The sequence below is a fragment of the Papaver somniferum genome, chromosome 1 (assembly GCF_003573695.1).
Source record: "Papaver somniferum cultivar HN1 chromosome 1, ASM357369v1, whole genome shotgun sequence".
Taxonomy (NCBI): Eukaryota; Viridiplantae; Streptophyta; class Magnoliopsida; order Ranunculales; family Papaveraceae; genus Papaver; species Papaver somniferum.
In genome coordinates this window covers 119,159,999-119,177,257 of record NC_039358.1, presented here as the reverse complement: position 1 = coordinate 119,177,257, position 17,259 = coordinate 119,159,999, and the positions used below count along the sequence as shown (strand labels likewise).

Genomic DNA, 17,259 nt, shown 5'->3' with positions numbered 1-17,259 from the left:
AGTATAGGGTTATAGAACATATAGAAGTTGGTATACATAAAAATATAAATTCGTGGGCCCTAAGCGGCTTCTTAGGTGGCCTATGCCCCTGGTACGATCCTGGACTGCGGAGCAATGAAATTGGTTTAAGTTTGAAGACATGTCATGTTCTTTTTATCTTTAAGTATTTTCGACTCGTACACCTCATTCCTTTTGTGTGTGAGAAAGACCTTGAATCCTAAGTGTTTAACCTAACTTTTGACTGGAGATTTCCAAATTCCAGTGACCCGAGGTAAAATGGAGTACTTAAACCACCAAGTAACTAAAATAGAATAACCATTGGTGTTAGGAAGAAGTGTTAACACGCAGCGAGAAACTCCATATAAACGCAAGGAACAAGACATTGCTGGAAAAAAAACTAAAAAAAAAAAAAACTTTAAACGTTGTCGTAAATCACATGTCTAGATAAAGATAAAGGAAATAGAAAAGGTTTCACATGTATTCCCTAAAAGAATAATCTCAACGAGCATATATCATTATTGTTATTTTGACGCCGCTATCACTAAAGACAAATCTGAGCAACCGAATTAACATCGTCGCGACCGATGTATGTCATAAGAGTGATTACAATAACACACAAGATCTTTTAACTACAAAAAAGACCAATTCTGAAACATGTTGAGTTGAAAAGGGCCTTAACATTAGTTTTAGCTATATCATCATTGATACTCAGTCTATCCAACCACTGAATCAGAGGGTATTACAACCTTCCGATTCAATACGATTTAGCGAAATCTATTTGGTTTGTTATGATACCTAAAGGTTTAAAATTTCAACAACGAGCCAACTTTCCACAACGATGAATCCATTCTTGGCATCCGAAACAAAGCATAATATCCTTTATAAATAACTAAAAGCGTCATGTTTGTTTATATTATAATACAGCAGAATTGGAAGCACTAATGCATTAAGGTTTTTGAAAATTTAAAAAGTAACTCAAACATTATCATTAGATGCATTCAGAGCTTTTGCATCAAATATAACATTAATGTCACTGACACATAACACATCTTGCAGAAAAAGTAAGATGAACTCTAATTCTAAAATACAGATTTTACACTAGTACAAAATTTTGATGTTGCATTTGGTATTCAAACTAAAATCAATGGTCATAGTCTCATTTTGAGAGACTTCGCAAGAGGATTCCTTTGAGACTTGATGAAGAAACATCAAGCGAGAAATGTTAAGTAAGCCGAAGCACTTACTTTTTGAAGTTGCAAAGTAAATGATAAAAAATTATTTAAATATTTTCATGAAAGGAGATTGTAAGTCTGTGGTTGAAGTTGTTGTTTCAAATTTTGCTTATCGTGGATGGAAAGATCACAACCTTCGTTCAAATATTAATAGGTTGTTAAACTCAGTTAAAGGTTTTAAGTGGTGTGAGGTATGCTAACAAAGTTGTTTATGCGCATGCTAAGCATGCTAGTCCATGGAGTTTCCCAGTTAATGAAAGTCGATTCCCCTTGATTTCTTTTATATAATCCTCAATGAGGGTAGTTTGGTATTATAAGTGTAATAACTTGACACTCCAACGATATTTTCCTCACTTAACCACTACGGTTATCCGCAAGCGTGAGGTTTTAAATGAGCACCTGTGCAGACATCCAGCAGTAGCTTCCTAGGAGATCACCGATCCATATATTGTTGCCGTCCGAGCACGCTTAACTGAAAATTATTTTCTCACTGCTCAGTCAAGAAGTGTACGTATCAGGCCTTAGTGTTATGAAAAGTCAAGTTATTACTTATATTCAATCGGGAACTCTACATGCCAAATCGGAATATTACAATACCACCACGAGTATTACAATACCACCACCTTAAATTGGAGTCGTCCTCAGCTTCAAAATATATTCAAGAAATCCAGATCTTTGACGTTTCATGTCCCTCATAAGTCCAATACCTGACACAACCCGTCCAACGTACTCTTTCACCCTCGACAGCTGACTCGTCATCGGCTTTGATACCATTTGTAATGATGCATTCCTCCACCGATACTGTCCGCACTTAGTTATCGTGGTCATCATGCAGTTTGAGGTTTTTAACGGGCACCGCAACGGTCATCCAGCAACAACTTCTCGGGAGGTCACCCATACCTATATTAGATTACTCCCGTCCGTGCACGCTTAATTGTAGAACTTTTTGCCAACTCTGAAATCAATTGTGAAAAAGAAACCTCAGTGTTAGGAAAGGACAAATCATTACTTATATTCCATCCGGAGAACCCTACCTGTCGAATCGGGATATTATAGTAAAACTCTTTTTGGTGGAATGAAATTCACTTTTATGGAATAAATAAATCCCTATAAAAAGTCTCATTGTATAACGTGGTATTTTTTTCTTATCCAGCTGACTTTAACTCATATTACATATGAATCTGATTTGTTACATTGGATTCAAAAATTACTAAAATACTAAAGGGTAATGAAACATTTTGAATTCAGCCGCATATACATGCCCAGCGAATCAGTTATATGATGATTGTACCAGAATCAAAAACTTTTGAGACAAACCGAAAATGATATACATCCTCCATTTCCTTTCCCCGCTCCTTTCCCCGCCTATGTGTCAAGCATCTGTTGGTTAAATTCAATAATAATGGAAATCCCTGCTAATCTCAATCTAGGAATCAAGGGATAAGAACGATGACACCTAATGGGGGAAGGGAGTGGGGGAAGGGAGTGGGGGAAGTATAGCACTTCCGGAGACAAACCTCGAGTCAGACCTCAGAAATGAAAAGGAACAAAAGATCTGACAACTGATTGGGACGAGTAAGATGTTAAGTCAGATTCGAACCGCGAGTAAAAGAAAGAAGGTTATTATTGGGACGTCACCTAATAGGACAAAAACGGGTCACCCAGAAGTAATATCAAAAACCCCTTATCTCAAATAATTTTGTAATGACCGAATAACCCTTTAGTTAATTTTAATTTTATTTAATTTAACTAGATAGTAATTAATTTCTACGGTTGGAATCGATCCAAACCTGGACGTAAAACCAATTTCTACGGTTGGAATCAATCAAAACCTGGACGTAAAATCAATTTCTACGGTTGGAATTAAAAGGAACCTGGACGTAAAATTGAAATTTACGGCTAGGTTGACGAAAGGAAAATTTAATAAACTAAACCTAGACGTAAAATTGAAAATTACGGTTGGAATTCAACTAAACCTAGACGTAAAATTGAAAATTACGGTTGAAATTCAACTAAACCTGGACGTAAAATCACTTCTATGGTTGGAATTAAAAGAAAACCGGACGTAAAATCGGATTTTATGGTTGGATTAAAAGAAACCTGGACGTAAAATGAGCTTCTACGGTTGGAAATTAATCCAAACCTGGACGTTAAACTACATGCAAATAAAATTTTACGGTTGGAATTAATCCTAACCTGGACGTAAAATCACTTCTACGATTTTTAAGTTTTATTTTAGTTAAAGGGTAAGCTAGACATTTTGTATATGTGTTACAATATCCCATAACTATTTTTTTAGACATTAAGAATCCAAGTGAAGACCCTCTATTGAAGTGTGACGCCCCAATAATAGACTTCAAAAGAAAACAAACTGTAAGTCCGAATTCGAAAATAATTAGGGGTAAGATGACGATCCGTTTGAATTTTAAAAAAAATGACGACCCGTTACTCGGTTCCCGAGTTGGCCAAATCTCGTCAGATGCTGGTACAAGTTTGTCTTGTAAACACCGTTGCTGAAACACGACTACCCTTAAATAATTTGCAGTGACGGAATCAGTTGGCCGATCTCCCTACCCAAAACCAAACATTTCATCAGCTTCTGAAACACATACTGTTCAACGTCTATCCGAAAGCTCGAAATATTTCGAAATTAGGGCATATACAAGATAAACCCTAGGGTGGAGTTAGGGTTTATCTACTCACGCGTTGGAGAGATAACTGGAACCAGCTCCAGAGCATGCATAGATCTCTGTAAGTTCATTTCTATTACTTATATTGTTCATACGTCAATTACTATGTTTCACATTGATTTATAAACTGATAAAAATTTCAACTTATCTCTGATTAGTTATAACATTTTCTTTTTCAGGTTTAGGGTACCTTTTCGATTGTTTGCAGATTCATTTTATAGATTGAAAGTTCCAAAAAAGGTAAAATTCGTGAATAGATTTTCAGTTTATGGAATTTTGATTGAAAAGTCTGTATTCTGAGAGTTAAAGAATGAATTACAATCGAATTTGATTTTCTGTGCAATCAATTATCATTGCTGTTCAGGGGGAGAAGAATGTGACTCATCAGAGGATACAATACATTGAGACTAATTCAAAAGGTACTGTATTTTTGCTTTAGTTTTTGTAGAGGTCAAACTAAACCACTAAAATGTCCCAGTTGGTAAAATTCCTAATACCTATCTGAGGAAGAGCAAAAAGTAAAGAGGACAAACCTTGACTTCTAGCTAATTAGGAAGCAAGATTTCAGATTGATAGAGTATTAGTATTAGCATTAGCAGAGAGGAGCCAGGGGTGGCATAATTATCATTGAAGTGAGACAGATGACAATAATAAATACAAAATTAGGAGTCGGTTTTTTCTTCTTTGTAATGGCATTGTTTACAAATTTTTGTGATTTCATTTCAACTATGACACCATTCAGATCACAAAAATTATCTTGAGTTGGATAAAGCATAAAAAATGGATAATTAATTGACAGTTTTGAATTGCCTTGTTGCAGCATATGGTCGTGTCCGGTATGAATCAAAACCAATCACATATAATTTGCAAGTGGAAATTGTTAATGCTCTTCGTTTGGGTAAAAGGGACGAAGCTGTAAATCTGCTTTGGAAACTTAGCAGTGGGAGTGACTCTTTAAGAGATGATGACTTTATATATATCCTTGAATATTGTGCAAAAGCTCCAGACCCGGTGGTAAGCACAGTCACTTCTGTGCTAATGATGTGTACTGGTTTCACTTGATATTTTGTCGTCAGTTTTGTTGTTTTGGTCAGTAGTGACAGCTATGACTGTATTTTGAAGTTAACTGAATAGTAAAAGTTCCATTTGATCACAATTACCTTCTTGTATCCTTTTATCTGAGTCTATCCTTAACTGATCGATTCAGCTTGAAAGGTGGTTCTGCTACTCGTGACCCAGTTTGATACCCTCTTACTTTGTTGGTCTGTCCCTTTTTGTACTTGGCCATTAACGTTTTAGGTTTTTCTGCAGTTTGTTTTGGAGACATGGAGCTTGATGAAAGAAAAAGAAATAGGTATGAAGAAAAAATGTCATTTGTTTGTGATTCAAGCTCTCGCCAAAGGGAATCACCTTGATGTGGTACGCGTTTTTTTTTTCCTTCTTTTCTTCTTTTATACTAATTTATTGTAGTACAAAGTTCATTTTTCTTTATAATTTCGCACTCTGTATGCGATTGTCTCCCCTCTCTTTTTTTTGTCTACTGATAAGCCATAAGCGCTTAGTTGATAGGCTGCATTTAGATGATTGACACTTGAATTTCATTGCATTCTTTACAATACTATCTTCCTACAGTTAACTCCTTTCGGAACTATATAATTACTTTCCCTAGTAACATTTGCAGGCACTCAATTTGCTGGAATTTCTTGGGGAACAAAATCATATGAAACCTGATTTGCACATGTACAATGTCTTCTTGAATGCATGTGTTCAAATGCAAGGTGATGTTCATGTTGCACAGCTTGTTGTGCGATGTTTAAAGTTAATGGAAGACCGGCTCATGGGGAAATCTCCAGTAACGTATGTCGCGCTTCTGAAGGTTTGTGCCAGAAAAATGTTGTTATGACGTTATAGAAAATTTCTTGTTTATGAATGTGGTATCCATGAATATTAGTCCTAAAAAAGTTCTCATCACTGTGGTATGTAATTTGTGCCTTTGCTTCCTTTGTGTTATACAAGACACTTGGTAAAAAAAATTTAGGAGCTGCTTTCTATAACTCTGCAATATCTTTAACTTCATATCAATTTGGGTTTCCTCCCAAATCTGCAGCTCGCCGAAGACCTCTCTGCAGTCCATAGTATCTGGAAGGAATTCACCAAGTACTATAGCCCAAGCATTAGTTGTCTTCGACACTTCATCTCCTCCTTCACACGATTTGGAGATTTGGCGTCTGCATGTAGAGCTTTGCAGCATATGGTGGCACTGGTTTTACAGGGAGATCACTTATCGATGACATCTGCCGAGGCAAAATATAGGTCCTCTAGATTGAACATTCCTATACCTGTGAATCATGATTTTGACATTAATAAAAGGGAGAAACATGCCTCTTGTGTCCATGCATCACACACTCATGGTGCTAAGACAACAGCAGGAGAAGATGACATACAAAGCATCGAATTATATATGTCTAGCAGGGAAAAGTACATGCTCAATGGCATCAATTGTCTCCCACAGATTTATAGCTGTTCGCCGTTGTTTGCTGTGCCTAATCAGGGTGATGGATCTGGTTCTCTGAGTAGCGAGAATGATGCCGTTAGCTTTCTGAAAAGAATTTTTGAAACAGGACCTGTTCAGAATGTCTTGAGGTGGTCTTTCAATGACATATTACATGCATGTGGACAATCTGCAAACTATGAGCTTGCTGACCATTTGTTCCAGCAGGTATTTCTACAAACTTCAAACACTATCTTTTGACCTAACTTTATTCCTCTTTTCTCATTTGTTGGTAACTATCAAGTTATAAGTTCATTCCGTGCAAGGACATTTTTCTTCTTTTTTTTCCAGTTCACCTGCTGAATCTGAATTTAGATATGCATTTCCTTCTAATATCATCTGGTCTCTTGAAAGTATGCTTGTTTGTTTGGCAATCATGTTGTACTTATAAAGGAGTAGCAACTATTGACAACCTTTCTTCAAAAGAGGGGTCAGATCTCCGTAAATGACTGTTGTTTCTGCATTAATAACCTTGAAACTGTAGATCATCTTCTTGTAGAGGTCTCCACGTAAAGCTTGATGTACTTCACAAGAAGCTATAGGATTGATTGGGTGATGAAAGAAGCAGTCTTAAAGAATGTGTTGAGTGGGGTTATAATAAGAGCGGAAGAATGCATACGAAAACCTTGAGTTATTTTATTTACCATTTGCTACATGAAGACACTATGGAAAGAGAAATAGCAGATTAGTCGAGATCATAAAGTCAACCCAATTCTATTGGGCATCTAATACTAAAATCCTTTGAATATTGCTTCTTTGATATATCTGATTACTTGATGAGATTCTCTTATTGAGGCCTCAATTGAGTTTCTGGGCTGTTCACATATTATTTCTGTTCATGTCTTATTGCCTTTGTTTTTCCTAGTGGTTTGGCATGGGTAAGTGGTTTGTGGATGATGCTTCATGTTGGGTTCTGCTGCTTCTGTTTAGTTCTCGTATTGTGTTTGTGTGGGTTGTAAAATAAACTTCTAGGTGATATTTCTTGTTCCGAGCTTTGTATAAGCTTCCTTTATCCATTTTTTTTTATTTTTTTCATTTCCCTTTCTTGACGACCTCATTTACTGTCTAGATGCAAAAACTTGGTGTGGAGCCATCATGCTTTACTTATGATCGCTATATTAAAGTTGTTGTTATGTGGAAGGGAGTTGCCGATGGCATGGAAGTGGTGAGATCTCTTATTAAATTGCGGTGTGGCTATGTTTGTTGATGATTTCCATTTATTAGATGTGTTCCGCAAATAAAATGGTCCGCCTTAATGTCTTCCCTTTTCACTTTCCTGGCAGTTGAAAGCTATGAAAAAGAAGAATTTGAAGCCATTTGGTAAAACGCTTGCAAACCTTTCAATAGGTTGCAGTAAAATCTTAAAACTGGACCTAGCTGAGGCTTTGCTGGATCAAATTGTTGAAGCTCAATACCTTCTTTATCCTTGTCGTGCCTTTCTTGGTGCATGCGATGATATGGTAAATTTTCTTTATACATATTGGGATTCCTTGTTAACTGTTCTGTCCCTCTGAGATTCCTAAGGTGTTAATGGGCACTGCCTGACCCAACAGATTCAAGGCTGGCTGTTAGCCTGTGATATGCCTGGCTTTATCTTATCGTACCTAGTAGTGGTGACACTTGGGCATCGATGTGGGAACCAACTTAAGCGTGGAAGATGGAAATCTATGATCTATAGACGAAATATGCTTCAATATCCTGGTTTCGTTGCTTTATAACACGTGACACACATCAACTAGATGCTCAACCAAATAAGAATCAGCATGGAATTAGTGTTACTTGTTTGGAATTTAATTTATTTTTTTTGTGATTTAGTATTGCGTGACTGTAATTTTTCAGGTTCTACCTAATCCAGCTTTCACCTCATCTTTGCATTCATTATTATTTTGGTACTGCAAATAGATGTAATTTCTCTGTGATATTGTAGGATAAACCAGAACGTGCTATCTGCGTATTGGCTAAAATGAAGAAAATGAAAGTTAAGTTCGATATGGATATTTACGAGCTTCTCTATTCTTTGTTTGTTACCGTGAATGCTCCTTATGAGAAGGGGGATCTGTTGTCAAGGAATGAAGCTACTGAAAGATTAAAAGCAATAGAGACGGATATGGTAGAAAACGGTTTTCAGCACAGCCCTCGATCAATACAAAACTTGGTGAACATTTTATGCCATAATATGATCCCCCAATTGTGTGTTGCTTGGTCCATAGTTTAAATGAAACATTTGAATGTCCTATACTGGGGAACTTTAAAAGTACACTGACATTTATAACTTATTTGTTTTCTTATAGTTGAAATCCCTGGGAGCCGAGGGGATGACAACAGAACTGCGATATTATTTAGATTATGCCGGAGATCTATTCGGTGGTAGGAAACCTTACAGAAGAGAAGTTATGTGCAATATAGCTATCCATTCACTTGTTGACGCAAAGGAAGTAAGTTTCTTGGCCGGCATTCTAAATACATCTTACATCTGTAAATTGGGGGTCTATTCCAGTGCGCCACGGCATGGTTACTATTTTTTCATGACATGCAGAATGACAAAGCCATACATATCTTCAGACAAATGATAAGTAATGGCTTGCAACCAGATGCTGCAACATACACTATCATGGTTGACTGCTGCAGCAATATAAGGTGTTACAAGTCCGCCTGTGCAATTGTTTCCTTGATGATACGGGATGGTTTTTTTCCTGGGACATCCACTTACACTACTCTCATAAAGGTATTGATTACTATTTCTGATCCGTGTTTGCTTCCTTAACGAATGTTTCCTCTTAATCTACAGTCATAGTGTTTAGGTGACTATTCGATATACGGATCACAGACAAAGTCATACCAGTAACAATCATATTAACTGGTTTATTTTGCAAGGGAATTCAGAAAATTACAATCTAAGGAAATGTTGATTGAAGGAGACAACTTATGTATCGTCTTTTCATCATATAAATAAATCATATCTTGTTTCTTCAACTCGTTAGGGGGCCTCCTAGAAGTCAATCTAATGTGACAGCCAAGTTAATTTGTATATATTAGAAAATATAACATTGTTTGGATTGATCATTCTGGTCACTGCTGAGTTAACCATCTGGCACAGATTTTGTTGGCCAGCCAAGATTTTGATGAGGCATTGAGGCTCTTGAATCAGCTAAGAGTGGAAGGCAATCAGCCAGATGTGTTACTATTTAACACCTTTCTTCGAGAAGCATATATTAAGGTAGTATCTCTTTTGACAACAATTTATTTGTGTTTGTTCCGGTAAGACAAGGGAACTTGTTTGTTGTTTCTTTATTAGTTAGTCATGATCATAAGGTCAGTCCGTGGCACAATCACATGGCCATTCCTACCTCTGTACCTTGTGTTCTGCCTCTCGTTTCTCTTCTAGGACACTTCTTGTAACTATATATCTTACCAAGTCTGTCATGCATAAATTGTCAGGGACGAATTGATTTACTGGAGTACATTGTTGAGCGAATGCACCAAGAAAATATACAACCTGATCCAACAACTTGTTCTTATGTTTTCTCTGCATATATGGACTGTAATTTTATTAGCACAGCAATAGAAGCATTGCAAGTATTGAGTATGCGAATGATCTCTGAAGATGAAAACGTTCTGGAAGAAAAGAGGAAGGATCTTGAAGAGGATTTCATCCTTGCTGAAAATTCAGAAGCTGAATTTCGGATTATCAAACTTTTTAAATTTCAGGAGAACCTTGCTGCTGCACTGCTGAATCTAAGGTGGATTGAAGTATGTGGATTCTCAATTTCATGGCAACATAATGAAAGTGCCTGGGCCAAGAGGCTCTCGTCTGCCTATGGTTCAGGAGTATTGAGACCATCTCCAAGTGAAGATACAGAAGTCTGAAGGCTGATTCTTTCTACTTGTATTATTCTTATAGGCTCTTCAAAAATGTGTTCTGCCGTCTCTAAAAGATAGGCAGGTTTGTGTGTAAATTATTGCTAGATTCAGCAACTACTAGTTAGTGAAGGAAGAGACGATATACTGCAACAGTTATCATTCTGAAGATTCCTATATATGCGGCTGGGCGGAAAAGTCTTCATGAAGGGCTATATTCTCTATGCCATGATACAATGAAATAACCTGGAATTGGATCAAATCAAGGGCTTTACATTAGCTATACTAGCAACGCATGAAGTTTCAGAAGTGAGCAGCTTCCTAGCGCCTTCTCACTTAATAACAATGCATTACAGGGTCCAGTGAAGAAGTCATCGTCTATGGGAATTTGGGGAAGTTTTTGTTTTTCACTCTTGTACAGTTGATGAGGTGGCATTGGTACGCTCACAGTTTTGAAGCCCACCAGAAATTTTGATTTATGTTATTTACCTTGTAACACTTGTACAATCAACATTCGACAGCGAATGTTAGTCTCTTTAGCTGCTCTTACCTCCTCTTGCAAATAAGTAATAAATCTGAAAATTAGATATATTCACTAATGGAAATATCCAGTTGGATTATGGTAACATTTCTGGTCCAATTAGATCCCATTTTGGGTCACATTTCTTGGGTATCCAGTTGGATTATGATCACACAATTCCAAAGCGAACGAAGGCGAGCTGCCCAATCCCAAAAAGTTTTTTACATGCAACCAAATAATTCTAGATCAATCACTGAAAATGCACAACTTCACTATTCTAAGAAAAGATCACCACTTAATCTTACATTCTTAACCAATTACAAAAAATAGGCAGTATATGGAAAAGTTTGTTTTGACTAACTTGAAATCAAAAAAAAGGAATTGCTCTATCCCCAGGGATTCAAAGCATAAAATTTGGTGAGAAATGGCAACCCATCCCTGACAGCAGCGGCAATTTTTGTCATTGACTAGATTGGGATACACCACACAAACTCACTATTTTCTAATATTTGATATGTAACCTCCCTGGTTGTATAAGAAGTGTTTATGCTGTCTTGAAAAGTGAATGCTCTTTGAATTAATATCGTTAATTGACTGTCTAGATGTTTTCTCCCGGTGGTAACTCAGCTAGCTTTGGAGAAGTACCAAGTACTCTCTCCATGTCAAATCGCACCTCGATGTTGCGTATACTGTAGCCGACCACCATCAACCAGTAGAGCAGCTTGGCAAGTTCTGGTGCACTCGTCTCAGTTGCTGCTATCTGCAATCAGCAATGAGAGATATGTATGCAAGTTAATCAATCCAAAAACGAAAAAGACGGTAAGGGGGCAAAAAATTGTAGCAAACCTTCATTTGGGCAGGATCTGAAACTGCTAAGAGACGTTTTATAAAAGTGTTCATAGCCACTACGACATCCTCGCCAGCATTACTCGACAACTCCTACATATGCGGGCATGTAAGACATAATTAACAAGCTTAATAATGGAAGGATATGAAACATGCCAAGGGTATTCAGCTAAACAAGTGGAATTTTATTGTACAACTTTCAGGTCCAGGTGGATGGAGGAGTCCCTGGAGAGCATATTCATGGGATCCAAAGGGATCAAGTTTCAGTATAAGGGAAATCACTATTCACAGAGGTCATGGATACTTACGACGAATCTTAACATCAGATCAATAGCCAAAGCTTACCTTAAGATTTTGTGGTTCGAGGGATTTCAGGTAATCCAATAGCGCATTTTGTCCACTAAAGGACTTTCTTCCTACTTGACGATTCAATTCCTCAACTTCAGCCTCTAGTATTTCTATGTACTTCACTGCGTCTATTTTCTCCGGACCAGAAATATTGCTCCACCTGATAACTTCACCAGTCACATTTTTCTGTGTCCCAGGCGCATAATCTGGTGTATCCTGCAATATTCAAGGGCATAAACAGGAATCAATATATCTGTTTAAACATTTCACTTTCATTTAACACAAACTAAAAGTGGACCTATTACCTTATCAACAAGAAAAGGAGAATAACATTAAAAGACTGCAAACAGTCACTAATAAGTAATCAAGCCGTAAAAGAAAGCACTCTAAATCTGCTGACTTTATTATAACCGTTTTTCTCGCAATCACGGAAATCATCCACCAACCAATGAAATCTTCCAGTATCCTCTTGATGAGCAGATTGTCAGCAATTGCGAACATATATAATCCTTCTTGATGCCGTTTTATTATAATTACTTTGATATTGCTTTTCCAAATATAATTGACCTAGTCACTTAGAAGTACATTACAACTCAAGCGCCAAGATTATCCAGTTCAACTAGACATCCAAATACAGGGTCTTGTCAATATCTAAAACTTATATATCACCTATATTTGACATATTACCATATTTCCCTATCCCTAACATCACCAACAAAAGGTAACCAAAACATGATCGAACACATACCTTTTTATCTTGACCATCAGGAAGTGCAACTTGTTCTAAACTCTGCTGCAATTCCATGCGATATTGAGCATTTCTAAACATGTAACCAGTCATTAAAACACTGTACATAAGCTGAGCAAGATTTTCTGCAACCTGAAATAATAAACCACCATAAACAACAAAAAAAAATCCTCCGGAAAAGGAAAAAAAAAATGATAATAACTATCTTTAATTAAAACCATGAAATTGCAAGAAAGAAAAGAAAAGGAAAACATACTCACAGTTGTAACAGTGACAGCAAAGAATTGAGGAGGAAGTGTTCCAATCATATTTGTAACAGTCTGTCTCATTGCTTCAACTACCTGTTGTGGTGCTCTTTTAACAAATAATTCCATGAATTCTGGCTGTACATTTTTTACATACTCAAGCAATATATCCCTTCTACTCTTTGGCTAATAACATCATCCCCACAACAACAACAACAAAAAGAGAGTCAGTCCTTATCATAATTACCTATAACAAAAAAAAAACAAATAAGAATACATACCGTGGTTCCATTGGTAGGTATTGTATCTCCATTGACTGGGCTGGTTTTACTATTATCATCAGCAGCTTGAGATTTTGTTATAAAAATTCTTCCTTTATTGTTATTGATTAGTGGAAATCTTATGAACGAAGCAGATGAAGATGAAGATGAACAAGAAGGAAGTAACGGTGTTGATAAAAACGAACAATGATTCAGCTTCAATGAATTCATTTTTCCTATCTAAAAACCTCAATACCTAGTCGGAACCCTAAAAACTGAAATGAGTAAGACTGTTTTACAGTTCTTCCTCCATTGGTCTCTTTCTCCGGTTATCACTTATTAGGGGAGAACTGAAAAGGAACCTTTGGCCCAGGCCCAATAACAGAAATCTAAACAATCCTGAAGAGTGCTCGCAAGTGGCACCTAAACCTGGCTTGATTGGGGTATATACCAAGATTTTTTTTTTAATGCGAAACCAACTTCTATTACTTAACTTGCAATACTACATAACTTAGATTGACAGGCTTGCTTATCTTCCCATATAGCAAGATTAATATTTTTAGGGAAGTTAACAAAGTAGTCTAAACATAGCCTGTTTGATCTAGCTGTTTTGGCAATAACATGGGCAGCATTGTTAGCTGTCCTATTAACATAGTTTAGTTTAAAACAAGGAAAGGAGATAAGCAAATGCCTTATTTCATCTACATGAACTTGGTTCCTCCAGTGAACCGAGCTATTGGCATTCTTGACTGCATTAACTACATTAAGATTATCGGATTCCAGCACCACATTCCTCAAGTTGCGTTGTCTAGCAAATAGTATGGCTTCTTTCGGGGCTAGACATTCCGCCTATTCAGAGTCTACTCCTCCATTGATGAACTTGCACCTGATTCCTTGGCAGAAACCTGTATAATCACGAATTAGTAAACCAAGCCCAACTGTTTTGGTATTGTAATCAAAGGCAGCATCCATATTTATTTTAACTTCATTTTGTAGCGGTAGTTACCAAACTTGCTTATTATTTCGTCTTTGAGGAGTTGTAATCTGACATTGCTTGAGCATGAAATTTATTGAGTGAGATGTGCTAAGGATGTTTTGGTCTCTGTTTTGAAAGAGCTTAGAGCACCTATTCTTCCGTATAAACCAAGCAGTAAGCATGCATTTTAAGACAGCTTGTTTATCTGACTTGGAGCTAGAATCGATTGTTGACTGAAACCAAGTTGATATCCAGTCAGCCACCTTAATCCTTTGTTGTTGAAGGATAGAAACATTTATATTCATAGATAACCAGATTCTTCTAGACCAATCACAGTCAATTAAGAGATGTTGTAAGGTTTCCTCTGCTTGAGAGCATCTCGGACAAAGCTTATTTATTGATGGTTTATACCTACTGAGGATCTCCTTAGTTGGAAGTATTCCTTTTAGACACTTCCAGATAAATAATTTCACTTTGTGAGGTGTTGCAGATTTCCAAACTTCATTCCAGTTAAAAGTAACTGTGTGGTTTCCTGGTTGGTATGAATTTGACAAAGCTCTGTATGTAGATTTTACCGAAAATTGTCCATTCCTACTCGGTTCCCAGATGAGCCTATCATTCCCTTGTTGAGACACATGCATTTCCAAAATTAATCTTGCAGTATCATCCTCGAACAAGTTTTTGATTAGTTGTTCATTCCATCTTCTAGGGTTGTCTAGGAACAAGTCAGCTACATAAATTATTCTTGTCGGTTCTCTGAAAGTATCCTTTGGAGTGGGTGGTGAATCAAGGCCTGATACCCATTTATCATACCAAACTAATATTTTATCTCCTCTACGGACATCCCAACGGTGAAATTTTCTGACATACTGAAGTCCTTCTTGTATACCTTTCCAAATCCATGAGGTGTTAGATGGATTATCTTGCAGATGAAGGAAACAGTCATATGGGGAGTATTTTGCCTTCATGAGTTTTACCCACTGTTCTCCTTCCTCTGTACATAATCTCTACGCTAGTTTGATGAGAAGAGCCAGGTTAAATTGCTCAAGATTCCTAAATGCGAGACCTCCTTCCTTTTTGTCAGTGCATAAAGACTTCCAAGCAATAAGGTTTAAACCTCTGTTAGTTTTATGCCCCCACCAAAACACTCTTTGAGCCGTATCCATTTTTTTCATCATGTTTTTGGGAATTCTGAAATGGCTCATATAGTGTGTTGGTAGAGAGTTTAACACTGACTTAACTAGAGTGGACCGAGCTGCTTGATTAAGAGTTTTCGAGCACCAGCCTTGAAGTCTGTTCTCATAAGAACTTTTAATTACACTGAAAGATTGGTTCTTTGATTTTCCCAAAAGAATTGGTAAACCAAGGTATTTATCTGAAGTGCAAAGTTGCTTGACTCCTAGATCATGAGTGAGTTTCAACTTATCTTCATGAGAAAGATCACCCGTGACGTAAGCAGCAGATTTTGAAAAATTAATCAGTTGACCTGAGATCTTACTGAAATTTTCCAAGCATAACTTAACATTTTCAATACTACGTTTGTCTCTCTGGAAGAAAAGAATGCAGTCATCTGCAAATAAAAGATGATTAATTGAAAGCGATTTTTTTGCTACCTGAATCCCTGATAGAAAATTCCTGCTTTCTGCTAAAGCTAGGGATCTCGAAAGATAATCCATTGTGATAATGAAGAGATACGGGGATAGCGGATCCCCTTGCCTCAATCCACGAGAAGGATAATATGGACCAGAGATATTGCCATTTAAGCGTATTGAAATAGATGTAGTTGAGATGCACTGATATATGATGCTGCACCAATCCTCAGAGAAACCCAGTGACAACATCATTTTTAGTAAAAACTCCCACTCCACCCTATCAAACGCTTTTGACATATCTAGCTTAGGTGCCACTAATCTCTGCTTTCTTTTCGATTTTTTCATTGTGTGAATCAACTCATGTGCCATAACAATATTGTCATGTATGTATCTTTTTGGAACGAAAGCTGCCTGAGTTGGAGAAATTATCTTTTCCATTAATGGCTTCATCCTAGTGACTATTAGCTTTGATATAATTTTGTAAGTGATATTACAGAGACCAATTGGTCTGTAATCATTCGGTGTAGAGGGATTTTTTTTTTTGGGATGAGGCAGGTAACTGTACTATTTATAGAGGAGGGAATTTCCTTGGTTAGGAAGAAATTTTGTATGAGATGCAGTACGTCATTACGAACTATATCCCAATGGGTTAAATAAAACCCTGCTTGGAAGCCGTCTGAACCGGGTGCATTCCAAGGTGGCATACTACGTAAAACACTAATGGTCTCCTCTTCTGACGACAAAACAGTTAAAGCATTGTTTTCTTGTTGGGTAATGATTGGTTTAATGATGTCAAAAGTGTTTTCTGAAAATGTTGGCCTAGTGGTTTTTGCTATAGTGGAGAAATGATTGGTAAGGAGGTTTTGGACATCCGTGTGTAAGTGAAACCAATTTCCATTTTCATCCCTAAGAGATGTGATACAGTTTCTAGATTTCCTTCTATTGGCTAATGTATGAAAATAGGTTGTATTGTTATCCGCATCCTTGAACCACTTATCTCGCGATTTTTGATGCCATAAATCTGCTTCAACATTTTTCCAATGATTTAACCGTAAGATAGTATGATGTATCTTCATAGATATATCATCACTATATGGTTGTGATTGGAGTGTAGCAAGTTGATCCTTCAAATGTCTGACATGAAAATCAATCCTACCAAAAGATTTTCTGTTCCATTTAGACAGCTGTGTTCTAGTTTTATTGAGTTTTTGATCAAGGTTTAGATCAGTAGATTGGTTCCACGCACTAGCAACAACACCCATAACATTTTGATCCATAAGCCAGCATCTCTGAAATTTCCAAACATTCCTACGTTTTACCGACTTTTACTCTGTAAGTAATAGCAATGGACAGTGATCTGATTCTAGAAAGGGAAGATGAAGCAACCTAGAAT

The 17,259-nt window shown here is 36.9% G+C and overlaps 3 protein-coding genes across 3 annotated transcripts in view; 1 reads left to right on the top strand and 2 right to left on the bottom strand.

Annotated features, from left to right (window-relative positions):
* LOC113349829 (lysM domain-containing GPI-anchored protein 2-like) overlaps positions 1-2,006 on the bottom strand; it is a 34,967-nt gene extending 32,961 nt beyond the window's left edge. Inside the window, exon 1 of the mRNA XM_026593871.1 lies at positions 1,940-2,006. Within this exon, the coding sequence (XP_026449656.1) occupies positions 1,940-2,006 (67 nt within the window). The remainder of the gene's footprint in view (positions 1-1,939) is intronic.
* A 1,686-nt stretch (positions 2,007-3,692) lies between these two features.
* On the top strand, positions 3,693-10,922 carry LOC113298211 (pentatricopeptide repeat-containing protein At1g76280-like). The gene is made up of 14 exons (XM_026546903.1): positions 3,693-3,983; positions 4,102-4,162; positions 4,287-4,341; positions 4,743-4,936; positions 5,234-5,341; positions 5,604-5,798; positions 6,030-6,641; positions 7,543-7,638; positions 7,757-7,933; positions 8,401-8,628; positions 8,765-8,908; positions 9,010-9,198; positions 9,571-9,690; positions 9,912-10,922. The coding sequence occupies exons 1-14, from the start codon at positions 3,970-3,972 to the stop codon at positions 10,338-10,340; spliced, it is 2,622 nt and encodes an 873-aa protein (XP_026402688.1). The 5' UTR covers positions 3,693-3,969; the 3' UTR covers positions 10,341-10,922.
* A 171-nt stretch (positions 10,923-11,093) lies between these two features.
* Positions 11,094-13,615, bottom strand: LOC113298220. The gene is made up of 6 exons (XM_026546912.1): positions 13,320-13,615; positions 13,054-13,224; positions 12,794-12,925; positions 12,043-12,261; positions 11,698-11,790; positions 11,094-11,611 (listed from the first exon to the last, which is right to left on the bottom strand). Exons 1-6 carry the CDS (start codon positions 13,527-13,529, stop codon positions 11,450-11,452), a joined length of 987 nt encoding a protein of 328 aa, XP_026402697.1. The 5' UTR covers positions 13,530-13,615; the 3' UTR covers positions 11,094-11,449.
* Positions 13,616-17,259: the final 3,644 nt, after the last annotated feature.

Coding starts and splice junctions, on each gene's coding strand:
- LOC113298220 (XM_026546912.1), bottom strand. CDS start 13,529: ATGAATTCATTGAAGCTGAATCATTGTTCGTTTTTATCAACACCGTTA. Junction 13,225..13,319: donor TACCTACCAATGGAACCACG/GTATGTATTCTT, acceptor TGATGTTATTAG/CCAAAGAGTAGAAGGGATAT. Junction 12,926..13,053: donor TTGCTGTCACTGTTACAACT/GTGAGTATGTTT, acceptor TTATTATTTCAG/GTTGCAGAAAATCTTGCTCA.
- LOC113298211 (XM_026546903.1), top strand. Junction 4,163..4,286: donor GATTGAAAGTTCCAAAAAAG/GTAAAATTCGTG, acceptor ATTGCTGTTCAG/GGGGAGAAGAATGTGACTCA. Junction 8,909..9,009: donor CACTTGTTGACGCAAAGGAA/GTAAGTTTCTTG, acceptor CATGACATGCAG/AATGACAAAGCCATACATAT.